Source organism: Equus asinus, chromosome 15 (assembly GCF_041296235.1).
Source record: "Equus asinus isolate D_3611 breed Donkey chromosome 15, EquAss-T2T_v2, whole genome shotgun sequence".
NCBI classification, from domain to species: Eukaryota; Metazoa; Chordata; class Mammalia; order Perissodactyla; family Equidae; genus Equus; species Equus asinus.
Window position 1 is genome coordinate 5,171,114 of NC_091804.1, and position 25,947 is coordinate 5,197,060.

Genomic DNA, 25,947 nt, shown 5'->3' on the forward strand with positions numbered 1-25,947 from the left:
ATTTATGGGGTACCTACCATAGGCCATGCCCTGTGTTATACAGAGGGGCCACAGACCCCTCTGCATGCTCCTTAGAAGCAATCTGTAAGCCCCCTCCATTCTCTGCCCAAATTTCAATGCTTTCTCATGCTCATCTGGATATCTTCTTCCACATTGATGTTGAAAGTCATTAAAGCAATCCAAGTTGGTTGTTTTTAAGTCTTCAGATGTCACTGAAGTAGCTAAGTTTAATATTTTTTATCTTTATCTAAATATAGTTTGCCACCTTGTTAAAAGCATGCTAAAAAGTGAACATATGACATGGACCCTCATCATACTGATGGACGTCATACTCCCTGCTTCCTTTACATGCCTGCTTTACCCACTATACTTGCCCCATTATGTACAGAAATCAGCTGCTCTGGGCCAGAGGGACACCCCTTTCATATCCCTTCCCCACACGCATGAATGATGAATGATCCATGAATGATCCTGCAGTAGCCACTAGTCACGTGACTATACACATCTAAATCTAAAATAATTAAAAATAAACAAAATTAAAAATCTAGATCCCCAATTGTAGTAGCTTATTCAAAATGCTCAAAAGCTACAGGTGGCTAGTGGCTGCCACATTGAACAGTGCAGATATAGACCATTTCCATCATCACAAAAAAGTTCCATTGGACAGTGCTGGACTCTGATCCATCATCTCTGTGATGTCCTTTGTTATCCCTCAAGGAACCAATAGCGCCTTTGCCCTTTTTCCTGTATAGTTGCAGGGTTTTTACATTTCATGTGAAATGGTACAATATTAACTCTAACTAGAATGTGAAAGATTACTGATGTATATTATAATCCATAGAGCAACCACCAAAAAGTAAAATAATGTATAATTAAAAAGTCAACTGAAATAGAATACTAAAAAAACACTCTAATTTAAAAACAGCAGGCAAGGGAGAATAGAATAACAAAAAGCAGAGGAGACAAACAGTGAACAAATAATAAAATAGTAGACCTAAATCTAACCATATGAATAATTACATTAAATATTAATGATCTAAACACTGCAATTAAAATGCAGAGATGGTCAGAAAGGATTAAAAAAGCATGCAGGTAATTTTCTAAGCTGGTCCCCAAGATTCCCACTCTTCCCTTTGAATGTGGGTGTGAATTGTGAATATGATGAGATAGTCACTTCCACGATTAGGTGATGTTATATGGCACAGATGACTTTAAGATATGTTCTGTGGGCCTGACCTAATCAGGTAAGCCCTTACAAAGAGATCAGACTTATCCTGAAGGAGGAGATTTGAAGTGTGAAGAGGGTTTGACATGAGGGAGATTCTCTGTTACTGGCTTGAAGATGGAAGGGGCCATGTGGCAAGGCGTGTGGCTGGCCCCTAGGAACTGAGAGTGGACCCGTCTGAGCCAGCAAGAAAAAAGGGACCTCAGTCCTCAGGAACTAAATTCTACCACAACTCCAAGCTCCAGATAAAGTGCAGCCTGGCTGACATCTTAATTTTAGCCTTGAGAGTCCCTGAGCAGAGCAGACAGCCATACCATGACTTCTGACTTACACACCTAGGAGCTAACAAATGAACACTGTTTCAGGCTGCTAAGTTTGTGGTAATTTGTTATGCAGCAATAAAAATACACATACTATCTACTTTATGATACCTATAACAGACACATTTTAGATATAAAGACACATAAGTAGAAAGTAAATGGATGAAAAAATATACCATGAGAACTAGTAAACATAAGGACATCAGATAAAGTGGACTTTAATATAAGGGATATTACCAGAGATAAAGAGGGACAGTTCATAATAATTGAAAGCACAATTCAAGAGGCAGATATAAAAATTATAAATGTTCATGTTCTTAATAACAGAGGCTCAAAAAGATAAAGCAAAAATTAACAGAATTAAAGGGAGAAATAGAAAATTCCACAATAATAGTAAGAGATTTTAGTATCCCTCTCTTGGCAATTGATAAAACTAGACAAAAAATGTCAATAAAGATGCAGAAGATTCAAATGTCACTATCAATCACATTGAACTAATTGTTATTTATAGAATACCACACCCAATAACCACAAACTACATATTCTTTATATGTTCACAAAGATAGTCCATATGCTTGGACATAAACAAGTCTCAACAAATCTTAAAGGATTGAAATCATAAAGAATATGTCTCTGACCACAGTGGCATTAAATTATAAATCAACAAAAATATGGTATCTAGGAACAACACACTTCTAGATAATCCAAAAAAGAAATCAAAAAGAAAGAAATCACAAAGGAGATTAGAAAATATTTTGAACTAAATAATAATGAAAATTCAGCATATTAAAATTTGTGGGATGCAGCTAAAACATAGAAGAAAACTTACAGCTTTAAATGCTTATATAAAAATGACCTAAGGTTCAAAATGAAGGGCCAGGCAAACTAAAGCAGGCACAGAGAAGGAAATAATTGTTAAGAGTAGAAATCAACAGAAGAGAAAACCAACAGACAACAGAGAAAATTAACAAACTCAAAAGCTGGTTCTTTGAAAAAAGTCAATAAAATTGACAGACATCCAGCTAGACAGAGAAATTTAGATAGTTCTTTCTCTGCGTCTCTTCTCTCTCTCATCAGTTCAAGAAAGAGAGATTGAACAATTCACCAACAGTAAAAGTGAAAGAGGGATTATTAATACAGATCTGAGACTTTAAATAGATAATGTATGAATATATGAACAACTCAACGCCAACTAATTTGACCAATTTAAGTGAAATGGACAAATTTCTTGAAAAATGCAACTTACCAAAATTGACATTGAAAAGAAGCAGCAGAAAATCTGAATAAGCTTATATCTAGTCAAGAAATTGAATTTATCAAAAATCTTCCTACAAAACAAACTTCAGGCCCAGATCATTTCAATGGTTAATTCTGTCAAACATTTGAAAAAGAAATAATGCCAATCTTACACAAACTTTTACAGAAAATAGAGGAAGAAGGAAAATTTCCTAAATTACTTTACAAGGCCAGCATAGCCCAAATATCAAAAAGTTAAAGGACATTACAGAAACAGAAAATTATAGACAAATATCCCTCATAAATTAGTTGTAAAATAGTTTCAAAAGTCCTTAAAACATATTAGCAAATTAAATTCAACAATACATAGAAGGATAACACATCATGACCGACCAGTGTTTATTCCAGAAATGTGAAGTTGGCTGAACATTTTGAACATCAATCAGTGTAATTTACCATTATCAATAGAATTAAGCAAAAAAGAATATGATCTTCTTAATAGATATGAAAAATTCATTTGACAAAATTCAACAGCTATTCGTGGTAATTCTTCTGAACAAATGAGGAATGAAAAGTTACTTCCTCAGTCGGAGAAAAGGCACCAAAGAGGATCCCACAGCTAACCTCGTATTTAATGGTGAAAGCCTGAAAGGTTTCTTTTGAGATATGGAAAAAGGCACTTTCCCCACTTTTATTCAACATTATGCTGGAGGTCCTAGCCAGCAGAATAAAGCAAGTAAATGAAATAAAAGGCCTAAATATTGGAAGAAGAGGTAAAACTGTCCCTATTTGCAGATGGTATGTTTATACATCTAGAAAGCAACTACTAGAACTAATAGGTGAATTCAGCAATGTCTTGGGTTACAATGTTTATATACAGAATCAACTGCATTTAATATACTAGCAGTGATCAATTGGAAAACAAAATTTTAAAAATTCATTTATAATAGCTCAGATACTGCACAAAGGGAGATATACCAATAGCCAATAAGTATGTAAAAAGATGCCCAACAACATTAATCATCAGGAAACCACAAATTAAAAACACAGTGATACATCATGTCATACCCACTAGAATGGCTAAAATTAGAAAGACTGACAATACAAAGTGCTGCCAAGAATATGGAGTGTCTGAAACTCTCATACATTATTGGTAGAGATGTGAAATGATACAGTTACTTTGGAAAGCAGTATGGCAGCTTCTTAAGAAGGTAAACGTTCATCTACCATATGACCTAGCCATTCTTTTGGTATATAGCTAAGAGAAATGAAAATATATCTACACAAAAATGTGTCCAAGAATGTGCATAGCAAGTGAATGAATAAACAAAATGTGGTATATCCATACAATGGAATACTACTCAGCAATAAAAAGGAATGAACTATTGATACATGGAATAATATGGAGGAATCTTAATGTTCCTATGCTGAGTGAAAGAAGCCAAATATAAAATAGTAAATAATGTATAATTCCAGTTGTAAAAATTCTCGTTTTAGCAGGTGTGTATACTTGTGACACCATCTATTTTAGTTTCCTAGGCCTGCTGTAACAAAGTACTGCAAACTGGGTGGCATAAAGCAATAGAAACTGAGGCTGGCCTGGTGGCGCAGTGGTTAAGTTCACATGTTCTACTTTGGTGGCCCCTGTTTCGCCGGTTTGGATCCTGGGTGCGGACCTGTGCACCACTTGTCAAGCCTTGCTGTGGCAGGCGTCCCACATAAAAAAATAGAGGAAGATGGGCACAGATGTTAGCTCAGGGCCAGTCTTCCTCAGCAAAAAAAGAGGAGGATTGGCAGCAGATGTTAGCTCAGGGCTAATCTTCCTCAGAAAAATGAAAAAATAAATAAAGGAACTGAATTTTAAAAAAACAATAACAGAAACTTATTTTCTCACAGTTCTGGAGACTAGATGTCCGAAATCAAGCTGTTGTCATGACCATGCTCCCTCCTAAGGCTCAAGGAAAGACTCCCTCCTTGTCTCTTGGCTTCTGGTGGTTGCCGGCAATCCCTGCTGGTCTGTGACTTGTAGCTGCCATCACTCCGACCTCTGCCTCCCTCATCATATGGCCTTCTTATTCATATGTCTCCTCTGTGTCAGCAAATCTTTCTCTCCATATAAAGGTACTAGTTATTAGATTTAGGGCCCACCCCAGTCCAGCACGACCTTCTCTTTACTTGATTACATCTGCCAAGATCCTATTTCCAAATAAGGTCACATTCACAGGTACTGGGGATTAGGACCGTATCTTTCTGGAGGGACATAATTCAACCCACGACACCAGGGCCACAGCCAACATAATGAATATATTCATCCCCACCAAAAGTTTCCTAATGTCCTGACAGAGATGCTACCCAAAGCTGCCAGTAGGATGGATAAATACCCTGACTTCTCCCTTCTTCCTATTTCTAATCTCCCGCCAGTACACACTGTTGGCCACATACAGATGAAAGCCCAAGAGCAACCAGGCCCGGGAAGTGCCATCTGCAGGGGCCATTCCTTGTGGAGCGTGCAGATGGGAGAAGCAGGAGACTGCACCTGACGGCAGACAGGCCCAGCCTGCCTCGGACTGCTTCAGGACGGAGTTCTAGCAGGAAGGTGTGTTGGATCAAGGCAGTCGAGAATATTTGCAAGATGTCTTTGCCGTGATCCCAATTCTGATCTGAGTAGGGACGTGAAGGCCAGAGGGCTGCTAGGGAACCTGCCTTCAATTGGATATTTGGGGAGGTTTTCTTACACCTCTGCTTCCTAAACAGGGTGTGTGCTCACCTCCAGAGTTCCCCCAGGATAAACCTGGCATTTTTTCAAGATTATCATTTTGGGGGAAAATCTGGGTGAAAACATTTTGATTTTTCCTGTCTTAAATAGGTATTTTGAGATACATGTATAGATAATGTCATTTTTATGTTAAAACAAAATGAACTTTTTCTGTCTCTTTCACTGCTGTATCTCTCACACACAGAGCCTAAGACCTAGTAACGGTTCAAAAGATATTTGTTAAAAAAATATATGGCCTAGAGGTTAGGTTCAGCACGTTCCATTTCAGTGGCCCAGGTTTGGTTGCCTGGCACAGACCTACACCACTCGTCTGTCAGTGGCTATGCTATGGCAGCAACCCACATACAAAATAGAGGAAGATTGGCACAGACGTTAGCTCAGGGTGAGTCTTCCTCAACCAAAAAGAGGAAGATTGGCAACAAATGTTAGCTCAGGGCCAATCTTCCTCAGCAAAAAAATAAAATTGTGGAATGAGAGAATAAATGAATGTACCAAAGAGCAGAGTGCAAAATTTCCATGGATTATCAGGATAAAATGAGAAATTCCAGACAACTCTCTTTTGTGGTGGTGATCCCCTTTGAGCTCCCCTCTAGCCTTCGGGGGATGAGGATCATCATCTACACTTAGGGACACCTGGCTGAGAAGCCCTGACTTAGGCTGACCACCCCCTACTCCTAGGTAAGGAATTGCTCTGACCCCCACTGACCTCCCTCAACAGTCTGCCCACTAGACGTTGCTGGTATCCTTTACCATAGCCACTAACATACACCCTTGACCTACACAGCCCCAACACTCACACTGACCTCAGCCTCCCCTCTGTGAGGCGTCTCCTGCTTCTCCATTAGATTGACTGGCCTCTCCCCTCTTTCCTTCCCTGCTGGCTTCTGCTAGTCTTCCAAACTGGTGACTCTGAGGATACGGGTTGTAAGTTGAGCATTACACACTCCAAAGAGAAGTTTCCTCCCTCTCTCTCTTGCTCTCTCTCTCTCTCTCTCTCTCTCTATATATATATACAGATAGACACATGTAGATATAGATATATAGATATCTTCTAAGCCTCTACTCCATGTGGAAAGACCTACTATTGCTCTTTCAGAATCTTAGGAGGTTAACAGCAGCAGAGACTTTGGGGCCCGGTTGACCTGGGCTGAGATCTCAGCACACCATTGACTTGGAGTCATGGTGTTCTCACCTGTGAAATGAGGATGCTTCACTTTGCAGAGCTGTCGTGAGGGCCCGACAGAATGCACTGCAAGCGCACAGCACTGTGCCTGGGACACGGCCAGCTCTCATTCAACATTAGCACTCTTCAAATCTCTGACATTCCTTCCATGAGGAGGCAAGGTCTATCTCCCTTTCCCCTGAAGACAGGCCAGCCTTAGTGACTTGGCTCTAGTGAACAGAATGGGGTGGAAGTGATGCTGCTTCACTTCTGAGGCTGGGTCACAAAAGGTGATAGGGCATCTCTCTCTCTCTCCTAGCTGCTCTTAGAACCCAGCTACCACGCTGAGAGGAAGCTCAGTCCCATGAAGGGACCATTTACAAGTGTTCTGGCCAAAATCTCAGTTGAAGCTGATTTAGCATCAACGGCCAGACATGTGGGTGAACGTGCCTTCTAGATGATTCCAGCCCCTCCCACAGTCTGACTTCAACCACATGAGACACCTTGGGTGAGAACAGCCCAGCAGAGCCAGGTCAAACCCCAGGACCAGAAGAGATGATAATAAATGATTGTTATTGTTTTATGCCCCTAAGTTTGGGGTGGTTGGTTACTCAGCAATGGATAATCTGAAGAGTTCAAAAACGAAACCCAAAACCTGTGACTATAAATTCACCGCCCACGATCTTCCAGACACCAAGTCGCTGGAGGTGATGGGCTCCCCAAGGCTGTGGGTGAAGTTCACAGGGACCCACTTACGGCGCACGGAAGTTTGAAAGGCTTGGTGGGCGTGGTGAAGCTGGCGCTCTGAATGGGGTCTGGGTGCAGGCCGTCGTTCCACTGAGCCAGGACGGCGTCCCGGTAAACGGTGACGCCCGCGGCTCTGAGCGCGTCCTCCACTGCGCCTTCCACCGAGTAGTTGTTGATGCAGGTGATGGTGGACTTGGGCGGGGGCTGCACCAGGTGGATGCAGGAGCCCCTCACTCCAAGGTTTAAGAGAGTCTCCACGGTGGTGTAAGTGTCAATTGTACTCCCATAGACAATGACATTCCCTAGAAAAGAGGGAAAAAGCTAAGACAGACAGTTAAAAAAGAACCAACAACCTTATTAGTCAAATCTAATAATGCCGAATTGCTCTTATAACCCTCTTCTTTTTTCTACCGCAGGAAGCCAGCGGTGTTACCTAGCAACGGCGACCAAGATAATTTAGTAAAGAATCGGCACAAAACATCCCACAAAGTAGTCAAGTACTTTTAACTCAGAAGTAGGACATTCATTTTTATTCTCATAATTTGAAAGTTGAAATTATGCTAAATGAAACCACCTAGAATAAAACCTTTTATCTTGTTTTTCTTCCCTATTTGCTACACTTATTAAGGGAAAAACAATTACTGAAGTTTGCGATCTATACAAGTTCTTCCTAAGTGATGAAAAGGACAATGGTAAAAAATATTCGTGTACATGATGGTACCGATATTTTAATATTTAAATGTTGAACTGAGTTGATTTCAAGGAAATTTTTCCTTTTTTTGATATTCTGCTTTTCAATGGATAATTTTATAAAGATTCAAACTCTGATTTTTAAAATTTAATATGTCAAGACCTAGCAAAACAGGATGAAGGGTGTTTTTTTTGGTAGGTAAAAATAAAATCACAAAATCTTCTTGAAAGATTTCCTCTGTATAACAACATTTTGATGGTAACAGTCTATACTATTTATTATTTCTTAAAAATACTACAGAAGTAATTATATATGCTATTCTACTAATTTCATCAGTTTTTAAGATCAATGATACTATTAAATGAGTAAAATGTATTATATGCTATTTGTATGCTATTTTTGACGTTAAATTGGCATTTTTACCTTTTCATGAAGACAGAAACTGCTGTAGACTCACATTCCAGGTAGCTGTAACAATTTTACCACAAAAATTGATAGATTCACTTTTTTCTCCTGTTTATGAATAGTATGAAAAGGAATTTTATGAAGCAAAATAAATGGCAAGTATATTTATTCAATTTGGTTGAATAAATTATGCAAAAATGTATTTTGATCCAAAATTGAGAGGAGATGTAAGGGCTTGTTTTATTTGCTTAGAAAAAAATGAACTAGAATAACTTTCAGATTGCTTCTCCGAGGGTAACAGCATCTAGAAAGTTCTCCCATGCTTCCTGTTGCTCACCTATGGAATGCCACGATGTCCCAAAGCCTGGGGGCAGGGTCCTTCCTGCCTGCCTTCACCAGAATGCTCCAATTTGTGGCTATGATTCTCTCTCTATTCAGATGCTCTAATGCAACATTCCTCAGTGAGCTGCATTTTCCTTGGCTGAAAGAGCCAACATTTTGCTTAAATTATTGAGGCTCCCACCTGCTGCGAAACATGAATCCTGGCTGTCTGGCACAACAAAGAGCCAGCCTGCCAGGAAAGCCAAAGCTTGAGCCTAAAACTGTCAAAGGTTTGAGGTCTTCTGCCCTTTTAAAATATGCATGCCAAAACAATATTTATTTTCAGTGAAACAAATTTAAGTGTTGAGGCCCCATGCAACTCAGAGTTTAATGTTTTTCCAGTCTCCTTCATGTTAGCTTTTAGTGACTATATTGTGCGATGGGTCTTTTCATTACAGGCTCATGAAAACCTAGGCAAGGCAATGCCACCGGGGTTTGGAAAGCTGTACCATCTAGCAAGGGGTGCCCACAGATTATTGGCAGGTATGAGAGGATGATGCATTCAATTCAAAAGGTAATACATTTTATAAAACCTCTACTATTTAAACTAGACATTTATTTATAGATATTCTAACGTCTAAATAATCTTATCTACCCTTAAGTTTAATTTGAAACCACCTCCCCAATAAGAGAGTTGGTTATCATAACAGTCAGCTGTTGTCATGATAATGCTACATAACAAACTACCACAAAACTCAATGTCAAACAACAATAAGCCTGTTGTACGTCGGCTCACACATCTGTGGGCTGGCTGATGTCAGCTGATCTGGCTCAAGCTGTGGTTGGGGTCAGGTCTGCACCATGTATCTTTCATCCTCTTTGGACTAACAGATACCTGAGGCCTATTCTGTTTATGGAGAAATGCAAGAGCACAGGAGGGCAATCGTAACTGCGCAAGCACTGTCTGAGGCTCTCCTTGCATTACATCCACTCACGTTTTATCAACCGCAGCAAGTCCCACCGCCACGCCCGTGGTCAAAGGCGCAGGAAGCAAACCGTGCCCACAGTGGGAGGGGGAGGGCTGTGGATATTTGCTCAACAGTAGTCCAAACTATCACAGTCATATTGGGCATATCCTAAATAAATGCGTATGTGATTTCATCTAAAATTTTTCATTTAAACATGGTTTACATGATTATTTAGTTATATTTCTCTCATTACCTATAAAATATAGTCGAATCTCATTATAATATAATTTGCTACTAAATAAGAACATGTCACAGGTCAAATCACATCACTAAACACATGTAACAAGACCTGATGTAACAGAGCCGGCCTATTACTCTTTGGCAGCTGGATCTCCTGCCTTTTAACTGTCTCCATTCTGTAGGGGATTATTCTTTTCATTATCTTTGCGCAGTTGTGAGTTCTTTCTACATCATTTCTCACTTTTACTTTGTAAAGAATTTTTAGATTCATATTTATCTTGTGACTCCATATACCAGGTACAAAGCTAGGCACTTTATACACAATCTCTTACTATTATTATCATCAATAACATTTAGAGTTGTTAACAATAATAGGTTGGCTTCACTCAGATGCCCATAAAAAATTTTTTCATAAGCTAACAGCAAAAATATAAGCATGAAGATAATTCATATAATAACCAAATTCTTCTATTTTGGGGAGTCCCTCAGAAAAAACTAGTAGACAAAGATTTTAATTACTCATTGATTCATTTTGTGACAAATCAATCTAGGCATAAAAATATGATTACTTCTATTTATGGGAGTAATTTTACAAGCGTGGAAGGGGTGGAACTAGCGCTTTTGAAGCCCCCATGTCAAGGCCTCCCCACAGCCTGTGGCTGCGCCTGGGCCCCGGCAGATCGCCCAGCCTCCAGCAGGTGAGGTGCCGTAGGCCTGTGGCAGTCTCTACTTTTCCTTCTCTGCACTCACCACAGTCTACACACCTAGGCTTACCAGTGAGATACTTCGAGTTTACCCTGCCCAGCATGTTATCCTTGGAGACTTGTACAGTGCCTGGGCTACAATGGATGTGACAGAATGTTTCCTGATTAGATGCATGGATGAATGTTTGAGGTTTATCAGATTGCTGATCCTATGCTAACTGGGCGTTACTTTTGTGCCCTCTAAATATTTATTACAGAACAACCTCGCTGTGGCTAGATTTTCCTACTACATATTTCTACTTGGTATTCACTATTAAGTTGGCACTACAAGAAATATCCAGCCACAGTATGTGTTGTATACCTGAGATTTGAAAGATAGAAACATGTTCTCCCTAGCAATGTTAGATCTGGTCATTAGGTTTCCAGTTTAGCTCACAAAATCCTACATAATCCTAAATGTAACCAAAATTGTGTGCGCCTACAACACAACAGTATAAAATAGTACTCCCGCCATATTGGTTGGCACTTGAACACAGGGAAATGAGAATATTTCATACAGAGGTTACCTGCTCTATAACTATCATGTTGCGACAATTCGGTCAATTTTTGGTTGAATCAAGGAGGAAAGATGGGGAAGAAAGGAAATGGAGAGAGAAAGAAAGGGCAGAGAGATAGAAGAACAGAGAGAGCCTCAGAGAAATAGATTTTCTTCAATCGCTGAGTAAGAATTAGAAGGAAGAAAGAGTTTAAAAGTAGGTGAAAGAGAGTAGTTTCACGGTGAGGTGAGGGGGTAGATGAACTGAGCCGTGAATAACAACAGTGAAAAGGGAGGGAGACGTTGGGTCTGATAGTTGTGTCCCTGCTAGAGTGTATGACACAGGGTGGATGGGGTTTTGTGGGAGCAGAACACCCAATGGCTGTACAGAGGGGCTGAAGCAGCTCCAGGTTATGGGGACCCATGACATACACCCATTTACAGCATGCATTTAATGTCAGACAACTTCAGTTAGTTGAAGACTAATTTAGCCAGTGTATTTCAACCATTTAGGTGCTTTATAACTCATGGAGTCTTTGCAAATATTTAGAAGGAGGTGACACCCTGCAGGGGCTTCCTTCACATAATTGGGATATCATATATATTCTTTTGAAGTTTCTATGCATATATGGAAGAAATAGAGTGGGAAAGCTGAGGATTTCCCCTGGATATCAGTTTCATGCTAAAAGATCTGGTCACTGTCTTCTTTGCAGCTCAGCTTATTTAACAGACAAGAAATGACCAGTTTTTGCACTTGATCTGATGGGTGACAGAGGTAAAATGCTGGGCTGCCCTACTTTCAAATGGCAAATGATAACTGATGATTAGAACAATCTGGGTGAATTTTCAATAAAGGATAATGGATATAACTATAGCCGTTTTCATGGAAGGCCAATCTTTGTTGCTCCTTTTAGGGAATAAATTATGCATTACTAAGGTTGCAGATCTGACACAGACAGCAGAGTGCAAGGAGGGCACCATTAGAGGACGACCGCGTGAAAGCTCCGAAAACTGGAGCTGGCAAGAAGGAGCGCTCAGTCCTCTCCCTGCTGGCCTGCAACCACCTTTGAGACAAAATGTGCAGGGGCGCTTCTGAGAGGAGAGGGGCTGCGTGTTGACAGCTCAGCTGGGGAGGGGAGAGGGACGGCGATGACTCAGATAGCTCCCTCTGCGAGCGGTCAGCTCTCCACCTCAGACCGAAAAAGCACCACGACTTGCAGTTTAAAATGTTGGCATAAACGTAGAGGTGATCTTTTTGCTTTTTGATACAAACTCTTGGAAGGTCTATATGAATACGTTGGCAACTTAGATTGTGACCACGAAAAAAACGTAACGCACCTTATAATTTCAACTATCATAATGCACCCAGATTTAAGAGGTTCTTCACTTTAGCTTAATCAGGGGGAAAAAGATGCCAGTTTCATCATCCTGGTTCATAGAGGAGGTAAATAATAGTTTCAGAAGCTAGACAGCTTACTCATATTTAAAGGTAACATGGCTTTATAGAAACGAAATGCTACATTCATGTCTCTGTTGGGTTCAAAAAATAAAATATGGTGTTAATTTTTTTAGACACAGATTTGCCCTAAAAGTAATGGAACAACTTTTTTAACAAGTTGTTTTTAGTAGATGCTAAAGCAGCATTTTATTCTTTTGAACTGAGCACTCTAACCGCCTAGAAAACATGCTTTGCTGCCCTTTCATGACCACGCTCAGTACTCCAAAGATGAAGGATTCTCCCGGGAGAAACGATCACTTGAAAACAGCAAAAGGGAAGGATTTCCTGACCTGGTTGTCTAGCCATGTAATCACATCTCAAGAGTACAAGAAACAAATTCAGAATTTATGCACACAGATAGTAATATGAATTTTCCTTCATAGTTAATATATTTTTAAGGCCAGAGAAAACAAGAATTATAGATGACAATTTATAATGTATTTTAAATTATTTCTATGATATTTACATATTCCATTGTATTTTAATGAAGAATTATATTTCCTTTTTCCACTTCAAAATAGGCATAGAGTGATTATGTATGACCTCAGTCATCCTCAGAACAGGCCCATGAGATAAGTTTTATTATGTTCTCAAAAAACTGAGGACAGGGTGGATCAGTAACAAGCTCCAGGTCACACAGCAAGTAGATCGTTCAGCAGGACTCACACCTGCCAAGTCTGAGTTTAGAACCAGTGCTCACACTACACTATGATTGCAGATAAATATGTAACACATTCCCCCCAAAACACTCAACTTGGCATTTTATCTGTATAATTAATTTTAGCAAATAACTAGATAATGAAAGAATTTTAGATAGATATCATAGAATCTCAATAAATTACGAAATAAACACTCAGTGAAAAAACATATTATGTCCACAAATAGACCAGAAAATGCTCTTTTTAATTTTTATAAGTCAAAGCCATAAGATTTCTATGACCTGAGTCTGACCTGTCCCATTTTGCTCTGCCAGATAAAAAGGGAAGAATATATTAGTTATAACATAACAAAGGCTTTGTTCTGTGATTCATGCACTGGAATTTTAATGTTATACTTTTCCTATAAACATGCTTTTAATAAGGCAGTAAACTGTGTTTAGCTAAAGATGAAAATAATTGATCCATTTTGGGCCATTAAGGCAGTTTTATTTTTTTTACTTTACTTTCATCCTACTTTTCATTTTCATGGAAAGTACAGAAGTAATAGCAGATGAATTTCAATTAGTTTCAATTAATGCCATAAAGTGGTATAATGTACTAGGTTGCCGGCTTCTATCTGAACCCCCACCCCAGCTGAACTCTCCAGGTTTGGTTTGCAGTTGAAAGCGGCATTTGAGCCAGTGATGTCAGCTATTCTCTGCAATACCAGAGCAGTTCTGATAGTTTAGGATAATTTACGTCTATAAATCCATCCAACTCTAGAGCCCAGGAAACCAATTCCTTCATACTGAACTAATTCCATCACAGAAACAACTGTTTCTCCTTTGGAAGCAGAGGGAGGAGTGATAAAACAGCAACTGGGGGAGAGTGCAGATGCTTTGGGGTGGTATCTGTGTAGTTTCAATCGACAGGATTTCAGACAGCCAACCTCCTCCTAGTGACCATCCATTGTTTCTGCTACCCAGCATCCACCTTTCCTTCTAGAACAATCTCCCACCATCCTCAGCAAATAAGCCCCTCCCCTCAAGTCTCTGTGCTTCAGCAAAGTTAGGCCTGGAGCTTCCCCGGCTTCGGGGCGTGATTCCAGGATGGACACATGACCCAATCACAGCCAATGAGACACACAAGATTTTTTCTCAGACTCTTCTGAGAAGGGCCCTGTCCTCAGCTCCCTCCTGCCAATCCCACCCTGAACTATTTAGAAAGGGGAAAATTAGCACTGAGGGAGCCAAGCTAACTATCACGAAAAATATCCACCTTCTTCCTGGTGTTATTAAGGTGACATGAAGAGGAAGCAAGGGCTGACAGGCGGAGGGATGGAAATGGGTATAGGAATGCAGCCCTGCTCCTTGTTTTTCATGATGTGCCAGACTTCTAGTTTCTAGCTTCAAACACCGTCATTCCATAACTGACTTGGAAATAAGCTGGAAGTGGCTGTGCCAACCCTTACCTGAATGCATGGCTGCCCCACCTCCAACTGCCTCCAGTAGTCTTCTCCACCCCCTTGTTACAAGATGGCTTTCTTTCTACTGGGTGGGTGCTACAGATGGAAGGTTCACCTTCCTAAAGTGAAGTTTTGTGCACTGCTTATCCCCAATCCCTAAAAAGTAAACAGTTAAACCTGGACCTGGCTGGACCCTGAGGTCCTCCACTTGCTCCTCTGCCACCATCTCACATGGCCGCCCTTAAAGAGTCTGCCCAGGCCATGCTGTTGGCCATTGTCTTTTGGACACAAAGCAAACTCCCTCAACCTCTCTCTCCATTTGCTTATCCTGCCCTTCTTTAAGGCTGAGCTCCAATCCTCTTTTCTTGGGGAAGTCTCCTCCAACCTTCAGGCCTCCAGGACTCTCCTCAAGGCCACAGCACTTCTCTCCCACCAGACTGGCCCCTGGTGTACACAGACTCCGCCTTCTGTGTAGAGACTGTGTCCTGGGCTGCGCCATCACCAGCATGGCAGGGCTGAGACTTATACTCTGGGGAACCTTCAGTGCAGAGCAACAACTCCATCACATGCAGTGGTAGTAATAGTAATGCTAACAACAGCCGATATTATTGAGCTCCTACTATGTATGAGACACTGTCATGTATCAGACGTGTAATATGTTATTTATCCCATTTAATCCTACATCAACCCATGTGAGGAAGATATTCTTCGGAGTGGGACTAATTAAACTCAAATCTTACTATGACTCTAACCATAGAAAATCTACAAAAAGAAAGACCTTGCTTAAGCAGGAGGTTAACATTTTTCTTTCTAACTTTTCTTACATGAAAAGCCATTTGAGAAGGACCACCACACAGACTTGAATTAACTTGGCCAGGCTGAGTTTCTCAGATGCCTCCCAGAGTCAGGCCCAGCATCTGACTGTTAAGAGTACATACCTGGGAGGTGCCCTGGGGGTGTCATTAGCACTGGACCTGGGGAAAATAGCCTACATTTAAGACAAGAAAGTAATTTCTACATACTTCTTATCCTGGCTGTTCAGTGGACAAAAGCAGGCCCTCACAGGGTTTTATGCAGTGGCTGAGGGGAGACATTCTTAAATCTTGCAGAAGCATTTCCCTTTATGTGGGCACCAGGGTAACACCATCTGACAACTAGTCAAGTCATCAGAATAGCACTGATGCTCTTCCCTCATCCGACAACAAGAGCATGAAAAAGAAGGCATCTGAAGGAGAGCATAGTGCTTCCTGCTTTGGGATTTCTAAATCCCTGCCATAAACATTCAACCTTAAGAACTTGCATTGCCACCTTCAAAGGCCCTTTTCTTGATCAAAATGCTCCTCACTCCTAATACCTAAAACATCAAACAGTTCGAAGTTAAAACACTGCATTAAAACAGGATTGGGTATGGTCCTAAGACATACTGTGTATTTTGTACTGAACCATTGGCTTTTGTACTTTTAGGGAGTTTAAGTTACATTTTGAGGTCTGGACTTGATGAAATGGTAATGATTTGTTATAAATTTTATGCATAAAAGCAATATTCTGCAAACTATGGCTCATAACCTATTTTTGTAAATAAAGTTTTACTGGAACACAGCCATGCTCATTCATTTATGTATTATGTTTGACTGCTTTCTTGCTATGATGGCAGAACTGAGTAGTTGCGCAGAGACCATATGGCCTGCAAAGTCTAAAGTATTTACTATCTGACCTTTTACAGTAAGAGTTTGCTGACCCTCAGATTAGGGAATTCTTTAAGTCTATGCAGGTCGTAGGGCAGTGATTAAAGAGTGACTAAAATGTTGAAACAGGTTTAAACACATACAGAGGCAAAACTGAAAATAATAACAAGTTCTGAGGCAAATATGAAAATATCTTGACCAGTTTTAAATCTGGGTCCCTGGTATATACCTATATAACCCACTTCTGCTCAAAGGTCCCATGCCCAATTGGTTTTATGGGTGATTTCTGTCCAACTTTTAGGTTACACAAAAGTATTTCAGACCCCAGAAAAATATGGAAAGCTTCCCAAAAATACTTTGTAAGACTAGCATACCCTTGATTCCAAAAATTGGCAAGTAAAGCATAAAAGAGAAAACTACAGGCCCATCTCACTTATGAATTTAGATGCAAATAGCCTATAAAATATTAACAAATTGAATCCAGCAATGTATGGAATGCCACTTGATACCCATTTTTTATTTGTAATGAAGTAACTGTAGTAACTTGATAAAAAGTTAATTAATACATAAATCTGTAATTAAATTATATTAAATAAATACATTAAATAGATTTATTGATTCCCACACTCTAGGCACTTAGTGCTTTTTACCTCCCTGGACTGAATGAAGGTCTGAGTTAGAATCCCAGCTCACCATGTGCGGTTGTAAAACCCAACCAAGAGCTTTATGTCGAACGAAGGGGCTGCACTCAGTCATCTCTAAAACCTGACTGCTGGGTTTCCATTAACAACAAATAGGTAGCCAGGCCCTATTCTGGTTGTTTTACTAGTCAAACAAGTTTACTTTAATCCAAGCAACAGAGAGGAAGATGCTTGAGAAAACACTTTTGAGTGGCAGAAGCATTTGTACAAATAGTTCACTCTGTCATTTTGATTCACAAAGTGGCACACAACTCGAATATGTGCGTTTGTGGGAAGGATTGTGCAGGCAACACCAAGAAGGAGAACGATGGACTTTGAAAAGAAGAAAAGAGCCCTTCCAATGCAGACCTTTCTTTTTCTTCCTAGGTCTTTTCAGCTTCACAAAAGGAGACATATTTTCCATATAATTGCTAAACATGTTTGCTTATTAAATTATTCTTTAATTAGTTAATGATTTTAGCCATGCTTTGCTCTTCGGATATTCATTTTGTGTAATAAAATAATTATAGATAATTAAACTATCTCAAGCCTTTTTCTTCCCCCAGCAAACATGCTGGGTATCCAAAAATGACAACAAGTTGTAAATTAATCTGGAAAACAAAGCATGACAGATGAATGATTTGCTTGGAATTAATTAGGCACTAATTATATACTGGAACTAGATGAAGAATGAGACTCATTATAAAAATAAAACGCTATTCTGAAAAGATGCGCAGTTACCAACATCCTTACCTTCTGTGGTGATGGAGTTGTTCCTTATCCAAGTCAGGGCCTTGAAGCAATCTTCCTCATCGTTGAGAGTGAAATGATTGCAGGGAACTTTCCCGGTGTACCGCCGTTGGCTGCTGTTTGGAACTTCTCTGTTTGTCAGGTGTTGACTAATATCGGCCCCTGTAGGGCAAGGGACCTGCAGTATGTAAATAAATTAATTAAATTAACATGGCAAATTTCCAGTATAGATATTTTTTTTATGTCCTCAGATACAATCAGGTTTTAATTGAAAAGAATCAAATCGGCGAACGACCACTTGGAGACAATTCTCCGGAGTTGCTCTGGTTATCTACTGCTGCATAACAAATTATTCCAAAACTCAGTGGTGCAAGACAACTGTTTATTAGGCACACAGATTCTGTAGGTCAGTAATTCAGACAAGGGCAAGGTGAGGACAGCTTATCTCTGACGTATAATGTTAGAGGCCTCAGCTGGGAACACTTAAAGGCCCGGGATGACTTGATTTCTGGGGGTTCTATTCATCTGGAGATAAACCATCTCAATTTTTTTCTTTCCCCCAGAAAACACGCTTGGTATTAAAAAATGACAACAATTGTCATTATATATCTAGCAATTGATGCTGGCTGTGGGCTGGGATCTTAGCTACGGTTGTTGGCCAGCACACCACATGTGGCCTCTCCATGTGGCTTGGGCTTCCTCACGAGATGGTGGCTGGGTTCCAAGGGCAAGTCTCCTGAGAGAGAGGACCCAGTACAGAGAGCTCCATGTTCTTTTCTAATCTAGAATGTCAAGCAATGTCTCTTCTATCATATTCTGTTCGTGGAGGTCATCATAGAGGCCTGCCCAGGATCAAGGGGAGGGAAACTAGAATCCACCTCTCCATGCAGGAGTGACAAAGCCATGGAAGAGCACATGGAACTGGATTTGATGTGGCCATTTTTGGCAAAAACAATCTGCACAAAAGCAATTATATCAAGGATTAAAATCCAAGTGCATAGAGGGGCTAGGCAGAAAAGAAAATGAGGGATGTGGACTACTATGTACTTATGAAAATTATGGTATTATTCCTCACTTTGCCAGAGAAATATTCTATCTCTCTCCTTCTCTTTCTCTCAACACAGATCCCTCCCAGCATAACTTCTGTTCTCTCACTTTTGACACAGACATGAGTAGAAACAGACACTTTCCTTTACTACAGGGAAAGCAACAGTGAAAACGCAATAAAGGATGATGGCTGACACTCGTCCTTGGTGTCAAGGATACAATGGTAAATTGGAGGGCCCATGCCCGGCCAGAGAGTTCAGCCATGACTCAACTCCATCCAGTTGTTGCCAGGTTATAGCATGGGTTCAGTGTTGACAGATCTGATTTCTCAAGAAACGCCAGATACTTGCTTTTATTATGTGGACCCTTGATTTTTTCATTATTCTGGTTCAAATTAGAATCAAACAACTGACATTGTGAAAATCAAGGAACAGCACAGTGGTGCAAGTTTGCTCGGTGGGCCACCACTATGCCCCTCCAATTTTCATTCAGTGGCCAGGTGGAGATGACATAGAAGATAATGAGGCCAGCACTGGCGGCAAGACGTAAAAGCACCTGGAGGCCTCTGTTGGAAGGCCCACACCAGTCGTCCCGCATCCTCACGGTATGAGCCATGGGCTGTAAGGCAGGGATTGTTCCACAGCGATCACGGGCAAAACGTTCACTTGCAGTAGAAACTAAAATGAGTGCAGAGAAAGTCTCCCTTGACAAACACAGAAAATGCCTCGTTTTACTGGGTAGATGTGAATGCTGGCTGGTGCTTACACAAATGGGGCTTCACGAAACCCCACGTGACATTTAGGAAACTTTTTGGTTCTATCCTTCCTCAATAGAAATTGTACAGCCTTGCTGCATTACCGTGCTGTATTTAATTCAGTTTCAAACTGGATTAAATAATAATTTAAAAAAACAGAATCAATTTTTAAAGCTACATGTGCTTTCTCCATGAAGAGGCTGCAGTAAAATTATATTTAGTAAAAAGGACCAACTCCACAAGCAGTGGTCATTTACTGCAACTAACATTGTGGAGGTAAAATTTTCTTATTAGCAATATAATTTGTTTATATACACTCAAATGTTGGTTTTTTTATATCCACAGTTAGTATAAGCAGTCCACTGAGCGCTCTGGGGAATGGTTTAAAGTGCACAATATTGAATACTGTGCTTTGGAGGTTTGAACCTCACCGGAAGTACAACGGGCATTGTAGTGAAAGAGAAAATAAAATTGGAGTAACATTATACCAGTTTAGCAGGTCATGCTTTAACGAATCAGGAAAAGACCTTGGCAGAAAGCTGCACGGCTGAAGAAAAAATTGAGAGCTATTCAACTTATAAAACTTTCAATGAGGTATCATTCCAAACAGTGGGAATTTAGATTAAAAAAACAAGGAAGAGAAGGGGGAAAAAACACAAGGTCCAAAATGAAAATTAGCTTACTCAATCCTGAAACATAATTGCATTCTAATAACCCATATAATTCCTGTGTGTACTTAAATGTGTGGGGTTGTTTCTGCACACTTCTAAACTATAAAGAATTAGCGAAATTAAAGGAAATTTAATGGGATAATGTACTTTTCAGATTCACACAACAGCATTTTCACAGAACAGGCAAAATTGAAGCTAGGATTTTAAATCCCAAGGCCAATGAATTTGTCCACCCAGAGTTTAGTGGAACTCAGTAAATCAAAAAGGATCTATGGAAATAATCCTATTACGTCACCAAAGTAAGAGAGGGAATAAAGTTTAATAGGAGGGCATGGGTATATTTAATGAAGACGCATCATCAATGCAGGCTACCCAAACTAGAGAGCCCTCTGCCACTAATTAAACTGCTACTAACTTGTGATTGGAGGGTAGCAGACAAATTTTCAGGCATTCCGTCAGATGATTCAGGATTGAATGGTGCTAGCATCACTGGCTGCTGGGAGCTCCTTGGTCACCCTACTCTCCTCAGCAAGTTAATAACTTACCTTGGTAGGGACTGCTGGCAGCCTACCCAATATCCTGTCTCCCTTTCTTTCATAGGAACAGACTCCTGGGAAAAATGCCCGGCTGAAAAACAACATTTCCCAACTCACGACCTAAGAGGTGGTCAAGAGATATAAGCTGGAGTCCTTGGGTGGTGTAACGTGAAAACTCATTTTGCTCTAGTCCTTTCTCCTTGTTGCAAATGGAATGGCTGGAGCCACAGCAGCCACCTCAAGATGCTGAGGATGGAAGCCACATATTAAAGATGGAAGAATAAAAGATAGAAGGTCCTAGGTTCTTGATGACACCAGGGATCCACCTTACCAGACCTGAGTTGCTTTTCTCCAGATATTTTTAATGAGAGAAAGAAACGTCTTTTTTTTGGGTGGGGGGGGGAGGGGGCACCTGTTTATTTGACTCTAGCTATAAACAGTAAGTTCTAGAATTTCTGTGTTGTAAAGACTTTTAAAAGCCATCAAGTGTAGTCTCTGGACCACATGAGAGTGTGAGGGAGGGAAGGAGGAAGGGAGAGAGGAGAGAGAGAGACATTGGTGAAGAACTCGTGCTCAGAGCAGACCGCTTGGGTTCAAATCCCACCTGTCACTAGGTCATTGTCTGACTTTGGACAAATTACCTCAGCTTCACTGTGCCTTGGTTCCCTCAACTATAAAATGGGGATGAAAGTGGCACAGACCTCAGAGTTACTGCAAGGATTAATCACTTAACAGACGTGTGGCACAGGGCAATCCCTCAACCTCTGTCAGGTGTTCCTACTGCTCCCGAGGTCCCCGTGGTGCAGGCTCACTGTCTCCTGGGGCTGGACATTCCCTTTAGCAGGAGACTTAGGAAGTTGTTTCTCAGGATGAGTAAGCACTGTATTCCCATCGCTTAAGGTGGTCTGTCTGAGATCTGCTTCCCCAGGCCATCATGCACAAGTTTAATTCGTTTTTTATACAGAAACCCTTCAAGTATTTGAGGACAACCATCCTGAACCGTCACTCCTCGGGCTAAACACCTGGAGTGACTCTGAGCCTCTGGATGTGCTTCAGCTCGTTCTTTTCCTTCTTAAATGTGACTCCAAAAAATGAACGCAATATTCCAGGTGTACTTCTGTTCTTGTGACATATTCTTTGACCTAACCACGTTCAGCACATAACGAGCTCATGACCTCTACGTTGTTGTCACAAATTTTACTCCTTGTCAATACTAATGCTTTCCTGTCTCCAATTAGTTCTGCTTTGCTGGATACTAATATTGCTGCCGCTTCCAATAGCTCTTCGAACTTGCTTGACACCTTTTGCTGGGGCACTTTTAACTCTCTCTTCATTTTAAACTTTAGGTATCATTTTGTTACGGTATTTCTCTTGTGTTTTGAATTCTGTGTAAAAACGGAGCCTTGGGCTTACAACAGGACAGTTTAAAATCATGACATTCACTGTTAAAAGTGTCGTAGTTTTTCCTTATACCATTCCAGTTTACACTTTCACATGGAAGTATTGTGGCTGTTTCCTTCGTTTTCTTCCCTTTGATTACATGAATGATGTTTTCTTCTGTTTTAGCTTCTCTGGTGTTTGGAAGGCCAATTTAGTTATGCTGTTCAAAAGCATTCTTGACCTTATTTCCTCGAAATTTAAGAGTCAAGACCGAAGCATCGTATTTGGGTTTCCCCCTCGAAGACCTTGCTGTTCCTCCCTGGTCGCCTTGCTCCCTGTTTCCAACAACTTGGTCTCAATTCGATTACTTTACATTAGATTCATTATAGCCTATTTTGCATCTATTCTCAGATTTACAAAAATCATTAAGATTACTTTTTATATTGTTTGTGGTGCTTGCCATTTGTCTTTTTCTTCTCTGTCTCAGTTATTCAGAGTACATGTTAAAGAACAGGGAAGATCATTTTTCTGAGGCCTTGCTCATAAAGAATGGCTTTTTGTTGTCCTTAAATAGGAGAGACTTAGCTTGGCATATAATTATTGAATTGCCACATTTTCTTCAAAATTCTGTGTGGCTAGTTTTATTTTTTTATGCCATTTAATGCTGGAGAGGTAATTTTTTTTTTCTTTTCTGTTTTTTTAAATTGAGGTCACAATGGTTTATAACACTATAAATTTCAGGTGTACGTCATTATATTTCGACTTCTGTATAGACTGCATCGTGTTCACCACCAAAACTCCAGTTTCCATCCATCACCCTATATCTGTACCCTTTACCTCTTTGCCCTCTGGCAACCACTAATCTGTCCTCTATATCTATGTGTTTGTTTGTTTATCTTTCACAGATGAGTGAAGTCATACGGTATTTGTCTTTCTCTGTCTGAGTTATTTCACTTAGCATAATACCCTGGAGGTCCATCTAGGTTGTTGCAATTGGAATGATTTTGTCTTTTTTATGGTTGAGTAGTATTCCACTGTATATATGTACCACATCGTCTTTATCTATTCATCCGTTGATAGGCACTGGCTTTGCTTCCAAGTCTTGGCTATTATGAATAATGCTGCAATGAATATAGGGGTGCATATATCTTGTCAGATTAGTGTTTTCATGTTCTTTGGATAAATACCCAGAAGTGGAATAGCTGGATGATATGGCATTTCTATTTTTAGTTTTTTCAGAAATCTCCATACTGTTTTCCCTAGTAGCTGTACCAATTTAAATTCCCACCAGCAGTGTATGAGGGCTCCCTTTTCTCCACATCCTCTCCAACACTTGTTATTTCTTGTCTTTTTAATAATAGCCACCCTGATCGGTGTGAGGTGCTATCTCATTGTAGTTTTGATTTGCATTTCCCTAATAGTTAGTGATGTTGAACTTCTTTTCATGTGCCCTTTCATGTACAGATTTTCATCTCTAAATCTTCTTGGAAAAATGTCTGTTCATATCCTCTGCCCATTTTTTAATTGGGTTGTTCATTTTTTGTTGTTGAGTTGTATCAGTTCTTTATATATTTTGGAAATTAACTCCTTATTGGACATATGATTTGCAAATAGTTTCTCCCAGTTGGTGGGTTGTCTTTTCATTTTGTTGATGGTTTCCTTTGCCATACAGAAGTTTTTTAGTCTGATGTAGTCCCATTTATTTTTTCTTTTGTTTCCCTTGCCTGAGGAGACATGGTATTCAAAAAGATACTGCAAAGACTGATGTGGAAGAGCATACTGCCTGTTTTCTTCTAAGAGTTTTATGGTTTCAGGTCTTACATTCAAGTCTTTAATCCATTTTGAGTTAATTTGTGTGTGTGGTGTAAGATAATAGCCTACTTTCATTCCTTGGCTTGTGGCTGTCCAGTTTTCCCAACACCATTTATTGAAGAGACTTTCATTTTTCCATTGTGTGTTCTTGGCTCTTTTGTCAAAAATTAGCTGTCCATAGATGTGAATTTATTTCTGGGCCCTCGATTCTGTTCCATTGATCTGTGTGTCTGGTTTTCTGCCAGTATCATGCTGTTTTCACTACTATAGATTTGTAGTACATTTTGAATTCAGGGAGTGTGATATCTCCAACTTTGTTCTTTTTCTCAGGCCTCCTTTGTCTATTCAGGGTCTTTTCTTGTTCCATATAAAATTTTAGGATTCTTTGTTCTATTTCCATGACAAATGTCATTGGGAATCTGATTGGGATTACATTGAATCTGTAGATTGATTTAGGTAGTACAGACATTTTAACTATATTCATTCTTCCAATCCATGAGCACAGACTGTCTTTCCATTTCTTTATGTCTTCTTTGAATTTCTTTCAATAATGCTTTATAGTTTTCAGTGTAAATGTCTCTCACTTCCTTGGTTAAGTTTATTCCTAGGTATTTTATTTTTTTTGTTGCAATTATAAATGGGATTGTATTCTTGATTTCTCTTTCTGCTAATTCATTGTTAGTATATATAAATGAAATTGATGTTTGCACGTTGATTTTGTACCCTGCAGCTTTACTGTATTCATTAATTATTTGTAATAGTTTTTTGGTGGGTTCTTTAGGGTTTTCTATATATAGAATCATGTCATCTGCAAATAGTGACACTTTTACTTCTTCCTTTCCAATTTGTATCCCTTTTATTTCTTTTTCTTGCCTCATTGCTCTGGTTAGGACTTCCAATACTATGTTGAATAAGAGTGGCAAGAGTGGGCATCCTTGTCTTGTTCCTGTTCTTAGAGGAATAGCTTTCAGTTTTTCATCATTGAAGATGATGTTGGCTGTGAGTTTGTCATATATGGCTTTTATTTTGTTGAGGTACTTTCCTTCTATATCCTTTTTATTGAGAGTTTTTTCATAAATATATGTTGAATCTTGTCAAATGCTTTCTCTGTGTCTATTGTGATGATCATGTGATTTTTATTCTTCATCTTGTTAGTGTGGTATACCACATCGATTGACTTGCAGATGTTGAACCATCCATGCATCCCTGGAATAAATCCCACTTGATCCTGGTGTATGATCCTTTTAATGGATTATTGTATTCAATTTGCTAATATTTTGTTGAGGATTTTTGCATCTATGTTCATCAGTGATATTGGCCTGTAATTTTCCTTTTTTGTGTTGTCCTTGTCTGGTTTTGGTATCAGGATAATGTTGGCTTCATAAAATGAGGTAGGAAGCATCCTGTCCTCTTCAATTTTGGGGAAGAGTTTAAGAAGCATAGGCCTTAAATCTTTTTTGAATATTTGGTAGAACTCTCCAGAAAAGGTGTCTGGTCCTTGGTTTTTGTTTTTGGGGTGGTTTTTGATTACTGTTTCCATCTCTTTACTTGTGATTGGTCCATTCAGATTCTTTATTTCTTCTTGATTCAGTTTCAGGAGGTTGTATGACTCTAAGAATTTATCCATTTCTTCTAGGTTATCCAATTTGTTGGTGGATAGCTTTTCATAGTATTCTCTTATAATCCTTTGTATCTCTGTGG

At 39.7% G+C, this 25,947-nt stretch overlaps 1 protein-coding gene across 4 annotated transcripts in view; it reads right to left on the reverse strand.

Moving 5' to 3' along the window:
• The window catches only part of CFAP61 (cilia and flagella associated protein 61), a 295,450-nt gene that overhangs the window by 74,030 nt on the left and 195,473 nt on the right, over positions 1 to 25,947 (reverse strand). For 3 of the 4 annotated variants that reach the window (XM_070485505.1, XM_014855816.3, XM_070485506.1), the window contains 2 exons: positions 18,050 to 18,224; positions 7,476 to 7,768 (listed from right to left, as the gene is read on the reverse strand). In XM_070485505.1, the coding sequence (XP_070341606.1) occupies positions 7,476 to 7,768; positions 18,050 to 18,224 (468 nt within the window). Of the gene's footprint in view, positions 1 to 7,475; positions 7,788 to 18,049; positions 18,225 to 25,947 lie in introns of those variants that run through there. The other variant, XM_044748834.2, reaches the window with a different exon arrangement.